Source organism: Rattus rattus, chromosome 9 (genome assembly GCF_011064425.1).
Source record: "Rattus rattus isolate New Zealand chromosome 9, Rrattus_CSIRO_v1, whole genome shotgun sequence".
NCBI lineage: Eukaryota > Metazoa > Chordata > Mammalia > Rodentia > Muridae > Rattus > Rattus rattus.
The window spans coordinates 29,169,216-29,189,998 of record NC_046162.1 but is presented as its reverse complement, the minus strand read 5'-3'; the positions used below and the strand labels follow the sequence as shown (position 1 = coordinate 29,189,998).

At 42.2% G+C, this 20,783-nt stretch overlaps 1 protein-coding gene across 1 annotated transcript in view; it reads right to left on the bottom strand.

The window, feature by feature from the left end:
• Positions 1 to 1,574: 1,574 nt before the first annotated feature.
• The window catches only part of Havcr2 (hepatitis A virus cellular receptor 2), a 26,451-nt gene continuing 7,242 nt past the window's right edge, over positions 1,575 to 20,783 (bottom strand). The window contains exons 4-7 of the mRNA XM_032914109.1: positions 14,056 to 14,096; positions 11,388 to 11,514; positions 4,524 to 4,560; positions 1,575 to 3,269 (exon numbers count right to left, since the gene is read on the bottom strand). Coding sequence (XP_032770000.1) covers positions 3,110 to 3,269; positions 4,524 to 4,560; positions 11,388 to 11,514; positions 14,056 to 14,096 — 365 coding nt within the window. The 3' untranslated portion in view covers positions 1,575 to 3,109. The remainder of the gene's footprint in view (positions 3,270 to 4,523; positions 4,561 to 11,387; positions 11,515 to 14,055; positions 14,097 to 20,783) is intronic.

The window sequence follows — 20,783 nt, the reverse complement described above, 5'->3', positions numbered from 1 at the left end:
CAGCGTGAATGTAGAAGTCAGAGGTCAACTTTCAGGAGTCAGGTCTCTCTTTCACCATAGGTTCCAGGGATCGAACTTAAGTTGACAGGGGCTTGGGGATCCAACTCAAGTCATGAGGCTTACACTGAGTCATTCCATCAGTTCTTTTTCCCCTTGGTGTTGGTTTTGTGTGTTATTTTTATTAATTTTAATCTGGTCATCCTGTATCTCTCTTGCGTTTCTTTGTATAGATTGATTTCTTTTCACTTTTCATATTATCGTGAATTGGATTTTGTGTTACATTTTTTTAAAGAGTTGTGTTTGTGTGTGTGCGAAAACACATGCACACGTGTGTGTTGTATGTGTGTGTGAGCACATGCACAGAGACTAGAAGAGGGAATCTCGTGTCCTCCTCTGTTTCTCTATTTCTATAAGGCGGCGTCCATCCTGAACACCAGCACAGGAGAAGGCCCCACCCACACTCAGGGTGGGTCTTCCCACCTCAATAGACCAACTCTAGAAAGTACCCCGCAGACACAGGCAGAGACTCATCTCCAAGGTGATCTTAGACCCTGTCAAGTTAACAATCGATATAAATTATCACACCATACAATCAGCCGTTCTTCTGTTTCTCTGCTAGGCTAGAAGCCAGGAAGTCCAGTCATCCTACTCTCTGACCGCCTCCACCAAGGCTGCACACCTGCAGTGGACTCCAGTCTTGTTGCATAGGTGCTGAGTTCCAAACTATAGTCCCCATAATGGCACAGCCATCCCTCTGAACCGCCAAGCCATCTCTCCATCCTCTCGTTTTTGAAGCCTTTAACCTATCTCTTTACCATTTCCTGGCCCCTTTTACTACCCCCTTTGGCTCCCTCATTTTTCCTGTGCCACCCACCAACTCCATCTTTACCTGATTTTAGGTGACCACAGGTCTAAAAACAAGGATTCTAGTTCTAGCTTACTGACTCCTTCTGGTGCCCTTGACCTTGACCTATGTTCTTTGATGAAGACAGGAAACAAGAAAATATTTAGTGGATCTCCCCATTTCACCTAACCTAACCTAGAAAATGCCTCAGAGACACAGCCAGAGATTGATCTCCAAGGTGATTTAATATCTGTCAAATTATCAATCGATATAAACTATAACACCGTGTAATCAATTATCCCTCTATTGATATAAAAAAAAAAATCCCCGGCAAACACCACAGCAGTGATCGTCTTTGTATATATGCCCTTGCTTAAAGACTTTGTCAGATAAGGACCTCAATGGAGGAAACCATTGATCTGGTTTAAATATGCTCAAAGTACTTCACCAGTACAGTTAGTTTTATTACTTTAAAACACTTGAGATTAATTTTCCCATCTGCATGAGAGATGTTACCTAATTGATTCTGCAGATAGTCTCCCTTCCATACCCACCTAAAAGATCCAGTACTTCCACAGCTAGCTAAATGCAGCCTAAACATCAAAATTCATACAAGAAAAGATCCAAACATGCAGGTTTCAGTGCCTTCACTAACAGACGTCCTCTGACATACACAGTAGCACCCCGGTGCAAAAAGTCTTTCAACAAAGCTACCTTTCTGCTCACTTAATATTTTCACTCTGGGTCTATTTAATTGACTCTGTTATATAGGAGAACCAACACAGACCAAGGCACTTGGCCAAGCAGTTGTAAGCCAGATGAAACTGAGCTCCACCAGCTTGGAAATTAAGTTTGGTGACCACTGTCCTACCAAAAGGATCTTTTGCTGACTATATAGATTGCTGCAAGAGGTCTGCCTTCGTGTGTCCCAGTCACCGGTTCTTCTTCTGTCAGAAACACGGCTCCAGTTTCCTCCAGAAATGGAGAAGTTGTCTGAGTCAGTTCCCTTTGAGCACACAGCAGGCAAGGTGCAGCTTTCGTAAAAAGTTTCCTTTTGCAGTCAGCAGGCCACTTATGGGCAACGTTTTTCTTGTGTAAAAGAGTCTGGCAGTGTAGGACACCATGCTCCTGACCTCTCCATGCTCCTGCTTCAACCTTCTGGGTGCTGGAATTAGTTACAGGTCTGCATTTCAGTGCTCCCGTTCAGAGGCAGTCTTAACAGAGGCAGAGGAGAGTCATGTAGAGATAAACATTATAGAGAGGCAGAAGGCACACAGAGAACTTTCACTATCCTTTAGCCCTGTTCTGATCCTTCCTTTCTTTTAATCGTTTGCGTGTAACCTCATGTGCGCGTGCGCATGTGCGTGCGCATGCGCATGTGTAAGGTACATGCGCATGTCTGCTGAGAGCCCAGGACAGTCGCCATTGACGTTCCCCAAGAACACGGTCCATCTTATTATGAGACAGGGACTCTCACGGACTTGCAACTCACCATCTAGGCTAAGGTGGCGTCAACCATGCCCCAGGGATCTGTTTTGCCTTTACCTCCCTATCTCTGGAGTTCACAAGCATGCACTACCATGCCTAGCTTTTTTATGTCAGGTCTGGGACCAAACTCAGGTTCCTCATGCTTTATAACAAGCACCTCACTGAGCCATATCTCCAGTCTCCAGTGTCTGTGTGTTTATTTTCTTCTTTTGTTTTTGAGACAAAGTCTCACCAACACAGCCCCGGCTGACCTTGAACTCACCACCCTCCTGCCTGAGGTTCCCAAGTTATGGAATGTTAAGCATATGCCACCCGGCTCTGAATCTTTCAAGGTTAGAAATCTCTAGGAAAACCACCAGCTTTTTTAGATTTCGAGCACCAACAAAGACCTGCACCTACCGATCTTAGCCCTTTATTCCCTCTACCTGTTCAGGAGCTTTGCGGACATACCACAAACCTTAATGTCTCAGAGATATCATACTAGCCATTCCTAATGTAAGGAAGCACATGTGAGCTTCAACATCCATGAGTGCAGTCTCTGGGTTGGGAGATCCTGTCCCTGACACTCAGGTAAAGTGGTGCATTTCAATGTAGCATAGGTTACAGGCGAATCTCCGTGTGAGTTCGTTATCCCCAGAAAACAGGAACTCTTTTCTTGGTGGCTGTGGACAGAACCTCCAACGAGGTTGCCAGGTGACTTATCTCATAGTTTTCGAAAAGGAAAGTACCAAAGTCAGAAATGAAAGGGAGCCTTTAAAGTCGGGAGCCCAGAGGCGGTCAGGATGGCTGCTGGCTGCTGACATAGCAGTAGTACTCATTTGAATTCTCCATTTCATATATGTTCTCCTCTATGGTGTAGATGTTTTCCTCAGACCGAATCCTGCCTGCTCCTGCATTCACCAACCCTCCTGGTGGGGAGTTGGCCAGTGTAATAAGGCTGGAAAAAATAAAGTGATGAGGTTGGCAGAAGAATTTCCCAGATAACAGCTCATCTTCATCTCTTATTCCCAAACAGTCTTCCATTTGTTTTCATATCACTCATATATACATATGCAATTTTTAATTCAAGGCAGTTACACATTGTCCTGCGCATCTATAGATTGCAGCAGTGAACAAAATACACATAGCCATAGAACACACATAGCCGTGTGTTAGCAAACCTTGTGTCTCAGTTTTCTCTTCTGTAGACATGGGAAGAAGGAGAGCCCTGCAGCAGGGCTGCTGTGAGGAGCACCAGATTATTCATTTGCTGGAGTCAATTATTAATATTTATCAGGCACTGTGCTGGAGTTACAATAATCAACACTAGAGGGTTGCAGTGACAGAACTTAGCACTGAGCACAGCATTTCACAGATACTGGATTGATGCCTGTCACTGTCACCTAAGAATATCATGTTTCCCGTTACACTTCCAAGGAAGAATAATGGTACTGGTTATTGAATACCACACTTGGATTTATATGACTTTTCTCTGCTTTATATTATTGTGTCTTTGGAACATTCTGGATTTTGTTGATTCTGAGATGTGCTTCCTATAATATTCAGCAGATAATCGTATTTTCCCTTGAAATGCAGTTTCAGTAAACCTGGGAGAGAGAGAGAGAGAGAGAGAGAGAGAGAGAGAGAGAGAGAGAGAGAACGTGCGTGCGTGCGTGCGTGCGTGCGTGTGTGTGTGTAGTAATGAGGATCACCTAAAGAGCTTTGAGAACAATACCTCCTCAGTCTCCATCTTCTAAGATCCTGATTCGGTTGTTCTAGGTATGCCCTGTATCAATCAGCAAGATTAGTCCCCAGGTCATGCTAAGATATTGCCACAGTAGGAAATGCCTAGGCTGGGCTGTAAAAACCCTGACCATAGCTGATTGAGGAGTTTTTTTCTGTATATCAATTTATTAGCAACATAAAAACAACAAACATACATTTAAAGTTTCAGTGTGTTAGAAACTGATAAGTATTTGATAACAATAAGAAGCCAAATTATACATGTCAGCTTTAGAACAGAGGAAGCTAAATGCACAGGGGGACAGCTATTGAATTCTTAATGATTTATAAACAAAGGAAGCCTAACCTAAATTTTCAACGCTCCAACTCAGAATTTCTCAGAGAAATAATAAAAGCTATAGTATACCTCCTTCCCCTTTCCCCAATACTCTTTTCCCATTTTCCCAATTCCCTCTTCCATTATTCTTACCTCAAATCCTGCAACTTCTTTTTCTTAGAGGAATACCCTAAGTAACGGGAGAAGAAAAATCAATTAGAGTGTTTTTCTAAGATAATTGAAATAAATAAAACTGCCAAGTCCTGCCATGCAGAAGGGACAGTGTGACACAGTTCCCACCCCTGGAGAAGAGCTAGCAGGACTTGGCCCTCCATGAGTATTGATGGTTGCTAAGCATGAGGCTTGGCTGTATAATAATGTGCATAATTTTCTTTATGTTCCTCCTTCAGGAGATGTTCTCCCTACCAATGTTGTCAGGGAATGTTCTCCCTGCCAAGGTTAATGACTGCATGATAATTAGAAGCTGCATGAGTACAGGAAATGAGGGTATAAATCAGCAAAATGGTGAACACTGTGACCTTTAGGATAGCTCTTATGACTGTGGGAAAGAACTCTGAAAACACAAGTTCAAGAGTATATAATTTCTCAACCATGCAAAATATAAGGATACAATATGACTTATATGAGGGGCTTCATGTACCTAAATGGACAGCTGCACTAGGAGCCAGCTTGTCAGAAAGATATTAAGGAAGGTGATAAAGAGATATGAGGAGTGGCCATGACAGGGCAAGATCCCACCCAGCTAAGTTTACTGTTTGTGCTTACAAAGACAAGCAGATTCCTGAGTTCAAGGTCAGCCTAGGACAGAGCTAGTTTAAGACCAGGCATGGCGAAAATGGTGATCTCCGAGCTAGGGCTTATTGTCTGTGCTTATAAAAGCAGGCAGATCTCTTAATTCATTGCTATGTGTAAAAAACATACTTGCTGTCTTTTCTAAGAATCAGGAGGCTAGGGTCATAAAATGCTGATTCATGGGATTACAAAAAAAGGGAACCTGGGGTGGACTGATGAATTGCTATGCAAATAAAAGACTGGGCTTTGGTCTATAAGAGCTGAGCTGTCTGGAGATGTCTGGAGAATTGTCTTGAGCAGAACACAAGTTTGTACCCAGGATTGACTATGAGTCGTTCTTTCACCCTTCCCAAACACTCCTTCCTTAGAAAACCTCTCTAAGCTGAGACTGGTCCTTGGCACAAAATGGACTGATTGGAGGTGAGAGTTGTTAGTGAAATTTGGTGTTGCCTCAGAACAAATTAAACCAAATGACCAGTACTGTATGACTATGTTAAAAGTAATATTAATGGGGGTTGGGGATTTAGCTCAGTGGTAGAGCGCTTGCCTAGCAAACACAAGGCCCTGGGTTCGGTCCCCAGCTCCGAAAAAAAGAAAAAAGAAAAAAAAAGTAATATTAATGTATAGTCTTATTTAACAAATATTATGGGCTGGAGAGATGGCTCAGTGGTTAAGAGCACTGACTGTTCTTCCAGAGGTCCTGAGTTCAAATCCCAGCAGCCACATGGTGGCTCACAACCATCTGTAATGGGATCTGATGCCCTCTTCTGGGGTGTCTGAAGACAGCTGTAGTGTACTTATATATAATAAATAAATAAATCTTTAAAAAACAAATATTATGAGGCTTATTCTGTATGTGCAGCAGTTTGATAGGCACTAAGAACTACAGGGAGAGTAGTGAGCTCTGACTCCATGAAACATACACCCTAGTGAGGAAAGAAGGAAGAAGAATGGCGGGAGAGAAGAAGGGAAGGAAGGAACAAAAACTAAATTTCAAATTATGATCCACTGTCAAAAGAAACCGGCACCAAAAGAAACCGGCACCATACTAAAACAAAACCAGAAAAACTTAGAAAACATTAGGACATGACTTTTGAGGTCTGTTCTGAAAGAAAAGAATTAGTCACTTATGTCAAGAACTGGGTGGGGTGGGGGGAATTACAGGAACAGAGAACCCTCAGTAAAGATCGGGTTGGTATCAAAACCAAAACCACGACTAGAACTCGAGAGTGTCCTCCAAAAACATCTGAGAGGTAAGCGAAGGCTGGGTCCTAAAGACCTTTTCAGTCATAATCCTGTAGCTGCAGCCATGGGATGTGGGGGCAAGAGGATCAAGAGTCCAAGGCAAGCAAGCAACATATGAGACCCTGTTTCCACAAAACAAACCAACCGAACAACATCAAAAAGAATATGGATGGTATAAGACAGGAAGACCTTTATGCTATCATTGAATAGCATGGTCTGACCTGACTACTATGGAGAGAACTGATTAGAAGAAGAAATAAAGAAACAAATAAAGATAATGGTTGACCAAGCAAGATGCAGAATAATGAAGCAATTTTGAGATATATTTTGTACAGACACTGAGACTGGAGTTGATTATATACTAAGACATCAGAAAGTTATTCTAAGATGACTTCTAAATTTCTGGTATGAGCAACCAGAGAGACAGTAGTGAAATGATGGAGAAGTCCAGAGTCGGAGAGTTGGGTTCTGGTGAGTGGGATACAGAAGCCCTTGTTTCTGATGTATGAATGTATGAACCTCTAAAGTGAAGCTATCAACTGGACAGGGAGACAGGCTGCACCAACATTTTAACAGTTGATAAGATTAAAGAGAATATCTAAGTCCACAGAATATATGTTATGAACTAGAATGCTTACCAAAGAGAAAAAGGCCAAATCCTAAAGAATTTCACCTTCTAAACAGTAGACAGAAGAGTAAATATACAAATAATGGGAAGGGCTGACCCATCAATAAAATGAATGGTGTTTCCAAAACCAAGAGAAGACATTTTAAAACAAAGTATAGAATTTACTTGGGATGTTATTTACAATTAACCATAATAAAGACAAAACAATATGTGATTATTAGTAAAATGAGAGCAATTTTGGCTTGACAAAAAATTATATTTATGGTACTTTAAGGATAGAAGTGAGATCGGCAATTCAGGAGAAAATTATAAATGAAGAAATTAAGACTTGGCAAAGGAGGCAGACCTTTGATATTTCCTTGGTTAAGAGAGGGCTGAAGGAAGCTAAGCAGTGGTGAAGATGGATGGCCATCGAAGTCAATAGACAGTCCACCAGAAAGGCTAAGGACTGATGGGCACTACCCAGCCAGTGTGTAGTTATAACATCGTGACTTAAGAATAGAGCATTTCATTTGTCAAATTGTTGTCTGTAGTATCAAGGGGAAAATTATAAACTGAACAGAACATTGTGATCTATTCCGCAAAACCACCATCTATGTTAACCCTACACCAAAATCCAAATGTACTCAAATTCCTTATATAAAACATCACTGATACCTGTTGTGATCTGCCACACACTTTAAATGATCTCTAGACAGCTTACAATTTCTAGCATGAGATAAATCCTATATAAATTATTGTTCTGCTGCCTTCTTTGGGAGATTAAAACACCTATACATGCTAAGTGTAAATAATGTTCAATTATTTTGGGCTTTATGGTTTAATTCATAGATGTGGAACCTATGAAAAGCATTGAAAGGTATCAGTATATATGAGTTGAATTTCACTCATGCCTCTTTTAAAGATTAGAATGAGCCTAGGACATGATAGAGACCTGGAATGAGGAAGGCTCCAGGGAGTCTATGAGGGTGACTCTAGCTGAGACTCCTGACAGTAGGGATATGAAGCTTTAAGTTTCACCCCCTGTAACCGGGAAGGAATCTGAATGGAGGAATAAGACCACCAATCCACCCACAAAACCTTCAACCCAAATTGGTCCTGCATCCAAGAAGTGCAGGGAGAAAGACGGAACAGAGACTGAGGGTATGCTCAACCAATGACAGCCTAACTTGAGACCCATTCCATGGGCAAGACCAAATACTTGACAATATTAATGATACTGTTATGCTTGCAGACACAAGCCTAGCGTAAATCACCTCTGAGAGGCTCCACCCAGCAGCTCACCAACACAGATGCACAGCTCACCACAGCCAAACATCAGACAGAGCTTGGGGAGTCTTGTGTAAAAGTTGGGGGAAGGACTGAAGGAATTGGAAGGGATAAGAACTCCACAGGAAAACCAACAGAGTCAACTAACCTGAACCCTTGGGGACTCCCAGAGACTGAACCACCAACCAAAGAGCATACCTGGGATGGACACTTCACCCTACACATATGCAGCAGACGTGTAGCTTGGTCTTCATGTGGGTCCCCCAACAACTGGCTTGGAGGCTCTCCCTGACTCTGTTGCCTGCCTCTGGATCCTGTTCGCCTAAATGGGCTTCCTTCTCTGGCCTCAGTAGGAGAGAACTACCTAGTCCTGCAGTGACTTGATATGCCAGGATGGTTGGTACCCAGGGGGATCTCCCCCCTTCTCAGAAGAGAAAGGAAGGAGGGATGGGAGAAGGGCTGTATGAGGGGATACTAGGAGCAAGGGTTGTCTGTGATTGAAATATAAAGTGGATAGATAAATAAATTAATGGAATAAAAATAATAGTATGTAAGTCTGTTTTCTGTCTCATTGAAAAAATGTATGTTATTTAAAAAGAAAAGCAAAGGAGAAAGAACTCCCAACATGGGATGGGATTCTAAGAGAAGAATGCCTACCTCCTTCTTATCTTTTACATAAATCCCTAATTTCTAGGTCTTGGAAGAACTCCAAAAGTAGTGCACGTTATCATTTTTCCTCTCATCATTTAATAGCCTCTAAATTTCATATTCAAGTGATCAGTCTCCAGAATTTTAAATGAAGTCTATGGGCAAGGTCATGTATGTATGGGGTTCATCCTTTCTTGGAAAAACCCATTTACCAAAACATGGCAGAAAACAATCGGGAGAAGTAAGGCTGATTTCAATGCCTATATTCATCAATTTGGACATGTTCCAAACATGTTAAGGAGAATGATTCACATAATGCATTACACTCTGATTAATGCCTTCTCTGCTCTCAGAGAAGAGAGAATCAATCACAATTAGGAAAGTGTGCAAGGTGCTGGGCTGGGAACATTTGGATCTTGAGTGTGATACTGGTCTCCACGTACAATAACCAAACTGGAAAAAACCTTTTCCTGAAACTGGGTCTCCGGCAGCCTACCTTGGCCTGGAACTCACGGTGTGGCTGAGGATAACTGTGCACTTCTCGTTCTCCTGGTTCCACCTTCAGAACAGTGGTTCTCAACCTTCCTAATGCTGAAACTCTTTTTTTTATTAATTTTTTAATTAACTTTAACTTAAGTATTTCTTATTTACATTTTCGAGTGTTATTCCCTTCCCGGTTTCCAGGCCAACATCCCCCTAGCCCCCCCTTCTTTATGGGTGTTCCTCCCCATCCTCCCCCATTGCCGCCCCCCCCAACAATCACATTCACTGGGGGTTCAGTCTTAGCAGGACCAAGGGCTTCCCCTTCCACTGGTGCTCTTACTAGGATATTCATTGCTACCTATGAGGTCAGAGTCCAGGGTCAGTCCATGTATAGTCTTTAGGTAGTGGCTTAGTCCCTGGAAGTCTGGTTGCTTGGCATTGTTGTTCATATGGGGTCTCGGGCCCCTTCAAGCTCTTCCAGTTCTTTCTCTGATTCCTTCAATGGGGGTCCTGTTCTCAGTTCAGTGGTTTGCTGCTGGCTGAAACTCTTTAATACAGTTCCTCATTCCATGGTGATTCTCAACCATGAAATTATTTTCTTGTTACTTCATAACTGTGATTTTGCTACTGTCATGAATTATAATGTAAATATCTGAGACATAGAATATCTGATAGGTGACCATAAGTTGAGAACTACTGCTCTAGAGAGTTCTGGGATTACAGGTGTATGCCACCCACCTAGTTTTATGGGTGTCCAGAGCTTCCTACATGCTATGAAAGTACTTTAATAATTGGACTACATGCCCAGACCCCAAGTTGTTTGTTTAAATAAAGACAAATAACTATGTGTGCTGAGTGCTGTGAGGAGAAAACCCAGCTCAGGAATTTCAGTCATGGTTCAATGTTAAAGAGAGATGCTTGAGAAAGCAACATAGAAACTCATATAGAAAGAAGTGGTGGTGTTGGGTTTCCTGTTAAGCATGGGCTTATGTAAAAAGAGTAGCTTTTTTAATTAGAATGAGACAGAAAAGAGGATGGTGGATGAGAAGAGATAAGAGGAGAGGGGAGGGGATGGAAAGGGAAGAAAAGAGAGGGAAGGGGAGATCAGGAGAGGAGAGGAGAGGAGAGGACAGGACAGGACAGGACAGGACAGGACAGGACAGGAGAGGTCAGGGGTACCCAAGTACTTCCACTCACATGTGGAGGCCAGGTACAGTCTGAGGAAAGAAGTCTGACATCTTCCACCATGTTGGTCCCTGGGATCAAACTCAGAGCATCAAGCTTGTAACAGATACCTTATCCCACTGAGCCATCCCACCAGTCCCCAAAATTTGTTTTGTATCCAAGGATAGCCAATCCTTGGTTGTCCGCCTAGACTTAAAGGTCCAGCTTTGTGTCTTGCTCACCATGAAGCTTTGAGAACTCGATGCTCTCAGCAAGATTTATTTTCTTCTGCCCTAGACTGGGAACAAATAGTACTACCTAGGTCACAAGACGATGAAGACGACGGAGTGTAAAGCATTGGGCATAGGGTCTGCCTGACACATAGAAACTTCAAATGCTTACTACTTATCAGAACTGGCAGCATTTGGAAAGACAAAGGAGTATCTAGTCTAACCACCTTAAGGCTTACTTGAAAGATTGTATTTCTATCTAGGTGTGCACTGGTTCCTATAGTAACGGTTCTATTTGATTATTTATTTACTTATTTATCTTTATTTTTATGTGCATTGGTGTTTTGCCTACACATATATCTAAGTGAGAGTGTCAGATCTTGGAGTTACAGCCAGTTCTGAGCTGCCATGTGGGTGGTGGGATTTGAACCTGGGTCCTCTGGAAGAGCAGTCAGTGCCCTTAACTGCTGAGCCATCTCTCCAGCCCAGTAACAGTTCTTTATTAGAAAGAAAAATGAGCAACATCTAATGACTTACATTTAAGGATTAAAACACCAAGGATAAGTGCCAGGGCCAGCCCAGCAGAGACGCCTACTCCAATGTGGACAGCAGTTCTGATAGTTTCTCCAGAGTCCTTAATTTCATCGGTCCATGTGGAAATTTTCTGGGGGAAAGAAAACAGGATTCAAGCTCATGATGTCCAGAAATATGCTCAACCAGTTTCATGGTTCAAGGGTCAGACCACTCTTTTTTATGGCTTCTTGGGATGGCAGGAATGGCGAAGCCACCCTTGATCTGTCTTCTTCTAGACGAGCCTCATTCATCAAAGAAATGAAATGGATTGGCTTAATATTTGTACTTAAGGAGGGAATAAGCTATTCCTTTCAATGCTGTAATATAAAAGTCACAGTTTATCTCACCTGCCCCCATCCCTAACAAGGCTGTATAGAACCCGACTGGTTCAAAATTGTGTTCAGAGGGAGGGAGTTTCAGAATGGTCTATATTTGATGTCTTCAGGGAAACCTCCGTCCACACAACAACAACAATAACAACAACAAAAAGCAGTGTTGCAAAAGCCAGGACTTTGTAGCTACACAGTCCTGAATTTAAATTCCATATCTCCAAGAGCTTAGTGATCCTGTGGGGTTATTGACAATATTAACAAAGAGCCTCTTTCTCAATAAATGCTCAGTCAGTGGTAAATACTTGCTTTTTCTCTCATTTCGGATACCAGAGAGTCATATACAACATCCTTCTCTTTCTAAAATTAAGTCCACATTTCCTCCTTCAAAGACAATAGTAGAGACACTTTTAGAACAAATAAGCCAACCAGTCATGGTGATGAATGTCTGTAACCCCAATACTCAGGAGACTAAGGCAGGAAAGCAGTAAATTCCAGGCCAGCTGAACTACCTATCAAGACCCTGCTTCAAAAATCCAAACCACCCATGCCTATATGGGAAGCACTAATTAGGATCAGTAGGTTATGAACAGCAACAACAAAAAGAAGACATGTACTTGGGAGGAGACATGAGAAGGATCTAGGAGGAGTTGGAAGGGGGTAAGTGAATATTATTGAAATATGCCATATGCATGTACAAAATAATCTAAGACTAAATAAAAACTACAATACAACAACACTAAACAATAAAAGCAATAAGTCTCAGAAGCCAAGTCCTTCATTTAATCAATACACATTACTTCTGTAAAAGCAGGAGTCCTGTACAAAGCGCCATGTGCTAAGTAAGCACTGGTGGGCAATGGAAGTTCTTAGATGTGATGGCGATCTCAAAGAAGGGAAAGGCAAGCTCAAGATGCCTGGCACTGACTATGAGCACACAAATAAAGAGATCGAATTAATTGATGCAGGCTTCTAGACCTGGACCTAAAGAGTTGTTTACTACTACTACTACTACTACTACTACTACTACTACTGCTGCTGCTGCTGCTGCTGCTGCTGCTGCTGCTGCTGCTGCTGCTGCTGCTGCTGCTGCTGCTACTACTATTTTATTATTATTATTATCTATTAATTATTGGTGCATTTATGCACAGGCATATGTGTGCATCCAGAGCATGGTACAGGACACAGGAATGGCCATCGCCGGACAACTGCTAGGAGTCAGTTCTCTCCTATCATGAGTTCCAAGAATCACATTCGTAGTCTATCGGGCTGGGTGGCAAGTACCTTTACTCTCTGAGAAATTTCAATATTCAGTCATCGAAGAATTTTCAAGTGGCTACTGCTAGCTGGCTTTGTAGTGCTTTTTTTCTTTCTAGTTCAGTACATGAATTCATGGCTCTGAGATTTCTTGAATGGTGTCTTGGGTGTCTTGTTACAGAAAAAAATGATTAAAAAAAATACAAAATATAAGGTGGACATCTCAGCTCCATGGAGGTGGAAGCAGGAAGATTGGGAGTTCAAGGTCATTCTAAGCTACATTGTAAATTTAAGACCAGCCTGGGTGTACTGGCTGGTTTTGTGTGTCAACTTGACGCAAGCTGGACTTATCATAGAAAAAAGAGCCTCAGTTGTGGAAAGGCCTCCATGAGACCCTGCTGTAAGGCATTTTCTCAATTAGTGATCAAGGGGGGAGGACCCAGCCCATTGTGGGTGGTGCCATCCCTGGGCTGGTGGTCTTGGGTTTTACAAGAGAGCAAGCTGAGCAAGCCAGGGGAAGGAAAACAGTAAGAAACATCCCTCCATGGCCTCTGCACCAGCTCCTGTTTCCTTCCCTGTGTGAGTTTCAGTCCTGACTTCCTTTGGTGATGAACAGTAGTGTGGAAGTTTAAGCTGAATAAACCCTTTCCTCCCCAAGTTGATTCTTAGTCATGATGTTTGTGCAGAAATAGGAACCCCGACTAAGACTCTGGGCTTCATGACAGCTTGCCTCAAAACCACAACAAAACCTAAGTGGAAACCCTGAAAAGAACATCAAGGAACCTTCCACAGTGATACATAGTGGTGACATTTGCAAAGAGAGATGATTGCTCATTTCTTCTGGGGGCCTTTTCCACACTCTGCATGTGCATACCCCACCGGCTTATCCTCCTTCTATCAATAACAAGCCTATACGGTCAGACCTCAACACAGAAAAGCCAGTGAGTGTGAAGCCAAGGAGGGCAAAAGCTTTCCCACAAACGAGGTGGCGTGGGAAAGGAAGCCTACCCAAGCGCAAAGCGAGCAGACAGGCAGACGTTACTTACTGTTCCATTGTTATCATGGAGGGTCACCAGGGTCTGCGTCTCTGCGCACGCATACAAAGGGGAGGAAGTAGACAATAGTTAACAATGTTTTTTAACTCCAAATCAAAGAAAAAAAAAAACTCACCACATCAGTGACCCGTTTTTCTACTAATTCATCTCCATATGCTCCACAATAATTATAAGACCAACAAGACACTGAATACATACAAGTCAGTCTCAGGGTGATGTTCTTTCACATAAATAATAAACCCCACTCCCTGTTAGGTCTCAAACCCAGGACAAAACATTTGTCCATTTAACATATCAAACAGACCTGGCCACCAGGTTCTCTCAGCTTCCCTCAGACCCTACCTGCTACAGGGCATGGCTGATATACCCAACCCCTACACTAAACTCTCCATCCCAGGACTGGGCTGCTCTTCCCCCAGAGGTTCCCCCTATACAATCCAGCCATCTGGGTTACACCAGTCGTTTTTTACCCTTTTACCTCCTGGCCTCTTGCTCTGCTGGTCTCTTGGCTCGACCCTCTCCCCCTTCTCACATGGCCCAGTTCAGGATCATGTTCACCCTGGACTCTCAGATGTCTCTACCTAAGGCTTTGCTCTCCCTCATACCTACAATAAACCTTCTTCACCAAATCTAGGAACTGCCCTGTCCTCTTTTTCTTTCTTTTTTCATTCACTGGAAGGTTTATACTGAATATGTTCTCAGTTTTGTCCAGAGGGTCTAATGAGTGCCACAACAATCTAGTAACATTGATAATGTTCATTCATACTCTAGTTAGACTTTCAGAGACACAAAACTCTTGGAAAAGTTTAACATTTCTTCATTGGCAAGGTATTTAGCTGTTTTCCAATGGAAACAATAGCTACAGTTCACCAGGAATCAGGCATTTTGCCAAACACTTGTAATGAACTTCCTCATTCAGTATCAAAAAGGACTATCCTAAAAAACGCAAACTCAGAGAAAATGAATGACTAAGAGATGAATTCATCAGCACTGAGTGTAAATTGGTCATCAGAGAAATTGGAAGGAAAATTAGCAAATTCCTCAAATGAAATGGAATGAAAATGAAAATATACTATATTGTAACCTGCAGAATATTATGAATGTAGTTATAAGAGGAAGCATATAGGTATGCAAAGGTCTACATTTAAAAATTCAAAGAAAGCACAAGTAATAACTTAATAAAGTGCCCCAAGGTCTTAGAAAAACAAGAACAATCAAACCCAGAACAACATATGGAAGCTTTAGACATTAGGGTAGAAAGTAATGAAATAGTGAAATAGCATCAAAATGACCAGTACAAAGAATCCATGGAAACAAAAACAAAATCAGTAAACTCTTGGTCAAACTAACCAAAAGGGAGAGAAGAAACCCAAGCACACGAAGTTAGAGATGAAAAGAGACATTACAACAGCTACAAATGGCATTCAGAAAATCATTATGACATTACTTAAAAGACATACATTCCACTAAACTAAAAGTCTAAAAGAATGCATTGGTTGCCAAACACAGTGACCTACCAAAATTAAACCAAGAATCTAAACCACCTATGGAGATTTATAACAAGCAATCAAATTGAAGCCATAATTTTTTTTAAGTCTTCCAGCTAAATTGAGCCCAGATGTGTTCACTGCTAAATTCCACCACACCTTTAAAAAAATAACTAGCACCATGTTCCTTGGGTTATTGCATGAACTATAAATGGAAAAAAACTGTCACGCTCATTGTATAGACCCAATGTTGATTACCCTGATACCAAAACCAGCAATAATGAAAGGCCAGTCTTCCTGGTGAAAATTAGTGCAAAAGTAATTACCAATAAAATGGCTGCAAACCTTCCAGGCCAGCCAGCCAGGGTAATATAGGAAAACCCTGCATCAAAACCAACAATAACAGCAAACAAACTGCATGCAAACCAACTTCGGTAATAAAAAGAGCTTGCATTGTGATCAAAATGGCTTCATTGACAGGAGCAGGGATGGTTCACCATAGGCAAATCAGTAATTGTAATCGATCACATAAATAGATTAAATGGCTTCTCTGGACTTTTGACTAAAACTGAGCGTAGTTCATTGTGAGGAGTAGAAGAAGCCCCGAGTGAATGTGTGCTGTAAATATGGGTCTGGCCATGTTAAGGGCTACATAAGGGTGCCAAAGCCTTCCCTGAATGAGGCTCAAGAATGGTAAAACCTTCCTTGAGGATTCAAGTACGGATACTGACAATGTGTTCAGAAAATGTCCACCATAGCCTTCTCCCTACCTGATGTTCACAGCCAGAAGGCTACTCCCTTCCAGAGCTTGCTAGCACTGAGATTAGCTGAACCATCCTCCTTGTGCAGCCGTAGACAATAACCCCACCTCCCTGCTCAACTCTGCATAATAAACACGCCGAGCATCCCAGGTGCTGAGGCTACCCCATCTGAGAGCCCAGACCACTCAATCCCAGCTTTTCTGTGTGTCTGCGTTTGTCTGTTCTTCATTTCTTCACTGCTTTGGTGAGGTCAAGGCCCTGGAGCTAGGCAAGGACATGGCAGGACAGAGAGTGAAGGACAAAATCAGCTGATCATTTTAGTAGACTCAGGAAGAGCCTGTGACGAGGTTTAACATAACTTTATGATAAAAATATGAGATGACACTAGGGCTTGAAGGAACATACTTCAGCATAGGGGCTATGGAAGGAGGTGTTCAATTGATAAGAGTACCTTCCTAGCATACACAGAAGCCCTGTGTCTGATCACTAGTACTGCATAAATTAAGCATGAAGACCTATGTCTATGATCCCAGAACTCAGGTAACAGGAGGATCAGGAGTTTAAGGTCATCATTGACTACAAAGCAAATTTGAGAATAGCATGGGCTACATGTGACTCTTTCAAAAAAACTTATTAAGAAGGAATACATTTCAATATAAAGTTTATATACAACGACCCCACAACCAACATTATAACAGATGGAGGAAACTTTTAAAAAAGAACCTTCAACTAAAGTCAGGAACTAGACAGGGGCATCTACTTACTCCATTCTTGTTCAACATAACTTCTGAACTCTTAGCACAAATAGAAAAAAAGAAAGAAATGGGATATATGTAACAGATTCAAAGTATTTCTATTTGCAGATGACACAATTGCATATGTAAGACAGACTATAAACTGAATCTGAAAACTCTGCGAGTTGATGCTTAGATACAAAATCAATATACAAAACTCATAGCTTTCTTATATGCCAATAACAAGCATGATGAGAAAGAAATGAAGAAAACAATCCACTCACAACAGCTGCAAAACATAAAATACTGCTGGTGTGGGTGCACACATCTTCAAGCCCAGCGTTAGGAAAGCAGAGGTAGGCAGATCTCTGTGAACTTGAGACCACTGTGAGTTCCAGGACAACCAGAGCTACATACTAAGATCCTATCTTACAAAAGCAGAATAATATAGGGGACTAGAGAGATGCTCATTGGTTAGAGGCCCTTGTAACTCTTACAGAGGACCTGGGTTTTGTCCCCAGCACCCACATGGTAGTTCACGATCTTTTATAACTCTAGTCCAAAAGGATCTACAACCTTCTTCTAGGCTCCATTGGCACCAGTCACGCAAGCAGTGCACTTACAGACAAGCCTGCAAAGCCCTCACAAACATAAATAAGTATAAGTAAATAAAGTAAGATAAAATACCTAGGAGTAAACCTTACCCTTACCAAGAAAGTTTAAAAAAAAAAAAAAAAAAAAAAAAAAAGCTCTATAATTAACATTTTCTTTTTCGGAGCTGGGGACCGAACCCAGGGCCTTGTGCTTGCTAGGCAAGCGCTCTACCACTGAGCTAAATCCCCAACCCCGTATAATTAACATTTTAAATAGAAGAAAACACCATAATGCAGAAAGGCTTCTCATAGGTCAGCAGAAGTAACATGAAAATATCTATTTTACCAAAAACCGTGTACAGGTTCCACATCACCCCCACCACAATCCCAATGACCATTCTTCTCAGCAATGGGAAAAATCCCCAAACTGGAAGGCCTCTGATAGAATAGTAATCCTGACCTCAAATCGTACACAGAGACCTCCTGGTGGCAAATAGCATCAAACTAACACAGACAGGTAGCTCGGGTGAATGGGGCGGAGGACCGAGAAACAAAGCTGGGGACATGATATATATATATATATATATATATATATATATATATATATATATATATATATATATATATATATTGACAAGCATGCACAATACATTCAATAGGGTGGGGGCGGGGACAGCTTCCTCAGTGAAAGGTACTCTGGGAAAACTGGATTTTTTTTTTTTTTTTGAAAACTGGATTTTTATCTAGGAAATGTGGAAAGGAAATCTTAACTTCTCTCACTCAGGACAAAAATCGTGTATACATATGGAGTGAAAACAGAGGTGAGACTGTATCCAGAAAGAGGTGAACTAATGAGGGCAGGGAGAGGACGGAGGGAATAAAGGATGGATATTGCCAGACCAGATGGCGTCCTTGAGTGAAAATGTCTGTGGAAAACCTGGTCTACCTATAATGAATAGACACCCTTCAAAACTTTAAATTCAAAATAAGTAAAACTTTAAAACAACTCCTCTAAACGGTAGAGACTTAGTCATCTTGGACAAGGGAAGGAAATGGAGAATGAGGGTTACACCCTGCTCCGTGAGTAAGAACGGCTTCCTACGAGGCTCACGCGGCTTTAAAGCCACATTCTTAACTTCAACGCCCTCCACAACTTCACCCAGAAGGTCACCAACGTGAAGAGAGTCACATAACTCATGGGCCAGCCACCATCTCTCCTTTGAGCTCATTTATTTCCTTATCTGCTCGCCTAACCAGTGACTGTATTAATTCACACCAGGTAGAGGGGACAGGGCCACATGCAAGGCAGGAGCAGGAGGGGAGGCTGCGGACACTGTCAGGAAAACAAAGAGCTGTGGGCTGCCAGGAAACAGAAGAAACTCATTCATTTTGCTGCCCGAGTCAGAATTTGTGAAAAGTCACAGTCACCATTCTGGACCTTCAAAATCTAAACTCCTCAAGGTCCATAAAGGCTGCCAGGAAATCTGAGTTTAATAGACTGTGGCTTAAACAGTATAAAGACTGTCTTGCCTTAAAACTATTTATGAAGAAAAAAAAAATAAAACCAAACATTCTCCGGCTTTGCTCTCTCTACCTGAAAGCAATCTAAAGCATGAAAACCGCAGGGGGTGGAACTTCAAAGTAAACAGGAATCTTTCCCCACACGCAACATTTGAAATGGAAATCCCACTTCTGCTTCCCCATCCTTATGGTTCTTGGTCTCAGTGACCAGAGTTGTTCTCTGTCTCTGTCTGTCTGTCTCTTCCTTTTTGGGACAGTGTCTCATGTACCCCAGGTTGAGCTCAAACGCTCCCTATAGCCAGGATGACCTTGAACTCCTGATCCTCCTGAGTGCTGGGATTACTGGCCTGCCTGTAACACTTGATTTATGTGGTTCTGGGGCTCAAACTCAGCTGGCATGAATGCTAGACAAAGACTCTGCCAATTAAGCTACACCTCCAGCCCTGACTTCTTTACTCCACCACCCCCCCATTTCATTTGACTGTAAACCTGAACAGGAGATGTGTGTGATGTTATTTCTTGTTCCTGTCTTTCCCCAGTAACCCAAGAGTACACTAGAATGTAAGCAGCAGGAAGAAGTGAACCGTCATGAACGTATGTAGACATCATAGTTACTGTCTACTCTGCACTTAAGTGCCAGGCATGGTTCTTAGCACTATTAATCTTTTGATCGTTTGATTTGATTTGTTTGTGTTGACACTGGGGTCTCTCTATGTAGCCCCAGATGTCCTGGAACTCTGTATATAGATCAGGCTGGCATTGAACTCTCAGAGCTCTGCCTGCCTCTACCTCCTGAGTGCTGGCATTAAAGGTATGCGGCACTGCCTGGCACTAATCTTGATATTGTGTTTATGCACCACTCCTGTCATTTTTAGAAGTAGAAACAATTTTATTTTATTTTATGTCAATGTGGTGTGTGTGTGTGGTGTGTGTATGTGGGGTGTGTGTGTGTGTGTGTGTGTGTGTGTGTATGTGGTGTGTGTGTGTGTGTGTGTGTGTATGTGTGGTGTGTGTGTGTGTGGTGTGGTGTGTGTGTGTGTGTGTGGTGTGTGTGTGGGGTGTGTGTGTGTGTGTGTGTGTGGGTGGTGTGTGTGGGTGTGTGTGTGTGTGGTGTGTGTGTGATGTGTGTGTGTGTGTGTGTGTGGTGTGTGTGTGTGTATGTGGTGTGTGTGTGCATGCAGGTGAAGAGATAGAACATCTGTGTAGAATTTGATAGTGTGTGTGTGTTTATGTGTGTGTGAGAGTGCTTGTGTGTGTGTGTGTGTGTGTATGTGTGTGTACTTGTGTGTGTGTGTGTGTGTGTGTGTGTGGGTATGTGGTGTGATGTGTGGGTGTGTGTGTGTGTGTGTGTGTGTGTGTGGTGTGTGTGTGTGGGGTGCATGTATGTGTGTGTGTGTGTGTGTGTGGTGTGTGTCTGTATGTGTGTGCGGTGGTGTGGTGTGTGTGTGATGTGTGTGTTATGTATGGGTGTGTGATGTGTGTGTGTATTTGTTTGTGTATGTGTGTGATGTGTGTGTGGTGTGTATGTGTGTGATGTGTGTGTGTGCATGTGTGTGTGATGTGTGTGTGTGTGTGTGTGTGTGGTGTGTGTGGTGTGTGTGTGTGCGATGTGATGAGTGTGCA